The 6,201-nt window shown below is 38.1% G+C and overlaps 1 protein-coding gene across 3 annotated transcripts in view; it reads left to right on the top strand.

The window, feature by feature from the left end:
- Window positions 1-312: 312 nt before the first annotated feature.
- UCHL3 (ubiquitin C-terminal hydrolase L3) overlaps window positions 313-6,201 on the top strand; it is a 44,998-nt gene continuing 39,109 nt past the window's right edge. The window contains exons 1-2 of one of the 3 annotated variants that reach the window (XM_019628684.1): window positions 313-451; window positions 567-573. In XM_019628684.1, the coding sequence (XP_019484229.1) occupies window positions 410-451; window positions 567-573 (49 nt within the window). In that variant the 5' untranslated portion in view covers window positions 313-409. Of the gene's footprint in view, window positions 452-566; window positions 579-6,201 lie in introns of all 3 variants that reach the window. The other 2 variants (XM_019628683.1, XM_019628685.1) reach the window with 2 other exon arrangements.

The raw sequence follows: 6,201 nt of genomic DNA, 5'->3' as shown, positions 1-6,201 counted from the left end.
CTAGCGCCTCCGACTGACGCTGCAGGAATGGGGGGGCGCCAGCGAGCACGCGGTCCCAAATCAGCGGAAGGCGCATGCGTAGCACGGGAGTGCTCGGCTGGGATAGGAAGAATCCAAGCGTGAGGGGGAGCAACCTCTGGATTCAGATACTTACCTACTGCAGTAGGGAGGTGGTTCTTATTCTTTTCCTCTCCAAGTGTACCTTAGTTTAAAATATAAAACTTTACGTGTGGTTTTGCAGAGAATGAGAAAGGGGCTAGGGTGTTGTCAACCTCTTCTTTGTCCTTCAGCACCCCTCCCAGAGGGCGGTAGGGTGGACGATCCCAGGTCAAGGCGCGCGGGGGCGGAAGCGGCCGCGACTGCGACGGCGACGGCTGTCAGACCTGCAGAGTGGCCCGGCGGAGCGGCCATGGAGCGTCATCGCTGGCTACCGCTGGAGGCCAATCCCGAGGTGAGCGCAGCTTTGATCTCGGCCTGGGGCCGCGGGCAGGGGCGAAGGGAACCGGGTTGCTGCAGCTAGTTCAAGGCAGTTTGTCTCTAAATCCTGTTCTCTGTTTCGTTTCCAGGTCACTAACCAGGTGAGTGAAGTGCCTTGGCGCCTGAGACCCTGGAGTCCTCTCTGGCCATCTACACTTCCACGCTCCCTAGGAGTCTGGCATTTAATTCCAGGGAGGTCCCTCTTGCGAGCGTTATTATTTACGGCTGTCCCTCTCCCACCTGGCTCCTGGAGATGCTCCCAGCTGTCTCAGCCCTTCCTCTGGTCCCATCCCTCCGTCATCACATTTTCTGGGGTCTCGGGGTTTCAGAGATTTCTTCACTCTGTATTCCTGTTCCTCACTCCCTCTTTCTAGTGCTTCCTGCACGTGCCGATCCCATAATTTTCTCACCCCTATACCTTCTGGGTGACTAATTTGTCTACACTGCCTGACTCCAAGCTTTATAAACTCGCCCACCCAGTCCTTGTAATTTCATCCGCCGCCTGCACCATGAAATCATCTTCTCTTGCCCCATCAAGTCTCTTCTCTTCCCCGCCACGCCCCCCTTTCTCATCCAGTTTCTTAAAGCTGGAATTTAGTTGCCTTTATAACACAGAAAGCTCAGTGTAATAGTTCCCACACTATTCTTTGCCACATACAACCCTTAAAGTTCGCCTGTGTATTGGAGGTTCGAGTTTAACGAGGGAAAAGGGAACATCTCACAGCCACTCGAGTAAAAGAACAAGTGCTACCAGGTATAAACTTTTGATTTGCTCAGGTGTATTTTGTCTTACATTGCCAACAGCTAGTTTACTTTTCACTGCCCTCTTAGTTTATTATTTGATAGACTTTCCCCTCCCCCCCCCACAATCTTCCTTCTCATCACCAAGGAATATGGATTCATCACGTATTTAATTGCCTTTTGGTTTTTAAAGCTTGTAGAAACTTCTTTACATAAGGAAAATAGATAGAAATAATTTAATGTTGCAGCAAACCCGTTGTCTTTTTATTCAGGTTCACCATATGCTTTTGAAACGACTATTATTTCCCCAACTCTTATCTCTTTATAATGTAGAAAAAAAATAATATTGAAAAAGCTCAAAACCCAACATGTATCTTTTATATTATTCTTATGGTGGCATTTCCTATTGGTGTTAAGTTTCTTTTACCCCCTTTGAAATTTGCTGTTCAGTTTTTTCCTAACACATTTTGACCACTTTGTAAAGTGAGAATAATCTTCAGGCTGAAGAAGTCAGTATTTGCAGCTTCTAATTTAATGCCATAGGAAAGAAGCATATTTCTCTTAGACTTAATCCAAAACTATTTTTACACTTTTTGTAAAAAATCAGTTTACCATATATCTGGGGAGTGTTCAGTTTCATTGATCTATGTATCTGTTCTTTCACAGTACCACACTGTTTTGATTACTGTAGTTTTATAGTAAGTCTTGAAATTAAATAGGATGTATCCTCCAACTTTGTTCTTATTTTTCAGAATTGTTTTGTCTATTTTAGTTACTTTACCTTTCTGTGTAAACTTTACAATAGAATCAGCTTGGCAGTTTCTACAAAAAGTCCTATTTGGCTTTGATGGTGAATGTGTGCATAAATTGATAGCTACATTTTGGGGGAAATTAGCATCTTAACAATACTGAGTCTTGCAATCCATGAATATGGTACATCTTATTATTTACTTTGATTTTTTTCAACAGTGTTTTGTAGTTTCAGCGTGTACATCTTGCACACATTTTGTTAGATTTATACCTAAGTATTTAGTGATTTTGGGGGCTATTATAAATGATAACTGTTTTAAAGTCTTAATTTCTAATTGTCCGTTGCTATATATAGAAATACAGATTTTTATATGTTGACTTTGTATCCTGCTGCTTGCTAAATTTACTTATTATAGTAGCTTTTTTTTTAGATGCCATGGATTTTCTATATAGACAATCATATCCTCTGAATAGACTTTTATTTCTTTTCAATCTGTATGCATTTTATTTCTTTATTTCTTTTCTTTTTGCACTGGTGAGGACCTTCGATACAACATTGAATGGCATAGAGATAGAGAGGCATCCTTGTCTTTTTCCAGATGTTAGGGGGAAAACATTTGATATTTCGTCATTAGAGATGTTAGTTGTAGGGTTTTGGTAGATGCTTTTTATCAGGCTAAGAAAGTTCCTTTCTTTTCCTAGTTTGATGAGAGTTTTTATCATGTATCAATGTTGAATTTTCTCAAACGACTTTTCTGCATCTCTTAAGATGACCATTTAAGGAAGAAATAATATCAGTTATACATAAATGTAGAAGGGGGAGGGAATACTTCTCAACTCATTTTATGGCCAGCATTACCAGACAAACCATAATAACAAAAACTGAAGACCAACATCCTTCACTAACATAGATGTAAAAATCCTCAACAAAATACTGACAAAGAGAATGCAGCAGTATATAAAAACGATAATATATCATGACCAAGAACAGTGTATCCTGGTGTTGTAAAGCTGGTATACCATTCAAGTCAATCAATATAATTAGCTATGTTAACAGACTAAAGAACAAAGCTATTTTTAAGATGATATTTGTTTTAATAAGATGTATAACTGGAAAATTATATTCTATGCTTCAGCTATTATTGGATCTTGTTCCCAAGTAATCTTGATGAACTTTAAAAAAATTCATTTATTCACATTAATTAAACATTTTGGGGGCATCCTTTTTTAATACCAAGTATTTAAGCAGGAAGTGGTTATACTTTGGTGATTAAAACATTCATGCTTTTCTGCTTTTCAGTCCAATGGGAAGAAACAAACAATAAACAAGTAAGCAAACAAATAATTAGCAATTGTTACAGGTGTAATGAAAAAAAATTAACAGGGTACTGTGATGGAGACCATCGGGGAAAACAGCAGGTTGGATGGTGACAGGAGGCCATTCTGAGGTGACATAAACAGAGAAGAGATGTTATTGGTACATGATTGTATAGTATTTCTGGCATGCTTTGTTGTGGTTCAGTTTTAAAATAATTTATAAAAGAAGTGATGTGCTTTTAGTGGGAGAATGGGCAAGTTTCTAGGAAGTGATTGGTTTTAATGAAAATTTTTGTGGTTGTTTCTTAATTCTCTGTGTTAGAACCAAGAATAGAAAATGAATAGAAACTTAATTAACTGACTTAAAATTTTGAGAATGAAGCCACAGATACACCCCAACAGTATCCATCTCTACCATCTCTTATTTCCTCAAGTTAATGAATAGTAGGCCTTTTCCATATCTTCACAGTCTTACCATCTGGTAGTTACATGTGTTGCTGTACTTTTAGTTTTAGCAAATATTGTTTTTGTTCTAGTAATGCCTACTTTGTATAAGAATGATCAACACATATGCAGATTTACTATATGCAAATTGTTATTAATTATTTGACTTTAAATAGTAACCATGTGTCTCAGTGGATGTGGTAAGCAATGATTTTTTTTGTTACTTGATATGCTGTCAGTCCCTTTTAAGGATATTTTGTCATGCTACAGGTGGGACTTACCTAGAATAAAAATCAGTTAAGTGATAGAAAAAATTTATTTAAAAATTTTAAGCTCTTTTATTTACAATACATTTAAAGGGGTAATAGCTGTAGCTGATGGAAAGTTACATAATTAAGCATAAAGAATTATAGCTTAAAAAAGTAGTCTATGATATGGGCAATCATAGCATTTCTTTTTATGACCACATTAGATTTTCATCCTGATTATGTTTTGTGATTTGAGTATAGCACAGCCACAGTATGTATATTTTTAAATATTGTTGTGTTTTAGAATAAATTAATTTTTGAAATTCCCAAAAGGATATGGAAGTCCCCTAGAAATATTCCTAATTGATTTTATTGAAGAGGCAAAATATTTTCCAGCATAATGTGTAATAATGTCCGAAGGAAAATAAATTTACTTTAACATAACTACTGTATAATATTTAGCTTGATACTTAGAGTTGGAAAAAGAATTAGAGATCATCTGCTGGATTATTGCCATAAACATACAAAAGTCCTCCAGTTAGTGGATCTCATCTTAAGAAAAACACCCTGTTACCCTGTTCTCTTCTAGCTACTACTGTTTCATTCTGTTTTCCTTCTTTGTAAATTTTTCACAAATAATTGTCCACAGGAGCTGTTGCTACTTTCTCATCTGTTTTTTTGTTTTTTTGTTTGTTTTTTTCTGTATTCACTTCTATCTAGCTTGCTTCTATCCTCGCCATTTCAGAGTAACTACTTTTATCAAGCTTACTAGTCATCATTTTGCCAGATCCATTGGTCACTTTCTGTTACCACATTTCCTGACCTCTCAGCAACATTTAGTAGAGTAGCCCACCCCATCCTTCTTGAAACATTATCTCTTCTTGGCTTCAGTGATAATTCTGGTTTCCCCCCTTTTTCTCTGACTGCTTCCCAGGTTCACCTGTGCTGGAGCTCTTCTCCCTCCCAGCTTCAAAGGAGTTCCTCAGAGCTCTGTCCTAGATAGCCAGTCCTCCTATGTTCATTCTCTCCCTAGTGATGTTTTCTGTTGTATGTAGCATTAATCCTATCAGTTAATCACATTGATCCCATGTCCCTCTAAGCCAGTGGTTCTCAACCTTCCTAATGCCACAACCCCTTAATACAGTTCCTCATGCTGTGGTGACCCCCAACCATAAAATTATGTTCGTTGCTACTCTATAACTGTAATTTTGCTACTGTTAGGAATCGTAATGTAAATATCTTTTTGTTTTCCGATGGTCTTAGGCGACCCCTGTGAAAGGGTCATTCGACTCCCAAAGGGGTCGCGACCCACAGGTTGAGAACCGCTGCTCTAAGCTCTGACTTCTCCACCAAATGGAAATCCGTATGTTTAACTACATCTTTGGTATCACCAATTGGATGTCTTGTAGATACCTCAGACTTAACATGGTGGGAAAAGAAATCTGGATTTACATCTTCTCATCCCTCCTCCAAATGTGTTTCTTCTCCAGTCTTCCAAGGGCAGTGCCATTTATCTAATGCCCAAGGCAATGGTGTTGAATCTTCTTTACAACTGTGCTACTTTGGAGAGGCTGTACTGTATTGATTTGATTTCTTAGGTTTGTATCTCCGCTCTCAGACTATGAGCAGTTGCCTAAACTTTCTGTACCTCTGTTTCTTAGTTTCTTATAATCTCTCCTGATCTTGTAAAATTGTTGTAAGGATTAAATAAATTACTACATGTAAAGTATGTAGAACAATTTCTGGAACAAAGCATGTACTTTGTGAATGTTAGCTTTTAACAATATTCTTCTTCTCCAACTTCTCAGATCCAATTGATCTGCATCTCTTACAGACTTTTCTTTCAAAATCTGTTCCAAATCTGGCCATTCTCCCCATTTCTACTACTACAACCTAAGCCACCATCATCCGTAGTTTGGACAACTTCAGTAACCTACTAACTAGTTTTTCTGCATCTTCCTTTTCCTCCCCCAAATCTATTCTCCATATACACCCAAAGTGATTTTATTAAAATACAAGTCACATCTTATGTCTCCCTGCTTAAAACACTCAAAACACAAAATGGTCTTCCACTGCTTGTCCTTAGAATACAATTCGAACTTCTTACTGTGGCTTGATGAGGAGGTAGTGTCCCCTTCCACCCCACTCATGCTGAGCTGTAGTCTTTGAATGACAAACCTGTTCCTGCTTCAGAGTTTTGGCACTTACTCACTTTCTGTTTTTT

The sequence above is a fragment of the Hipposideros armiger genome, unplaced genomic scaffold (assembly GCF_001890085.2).
Source record: "Hipposideros armiger isolate ML-2016 unplaced genomic scaffold, ASM189008v1 scaffold_806, whole genome shotgun sequence".
NCBI classification, from domain to species: domain Eukaryota; kingdom Metazoa; phylum Chordata; class Mammalia; order Chiroptera; family Hipposideridae; genus Hipposideros; species Hipposideros armiger.
The sequence above is the reverse complement of the archived record's forward strand: the minus strand, read 5'-3'. Positions and strand labels throughout refer to the sequence as shown.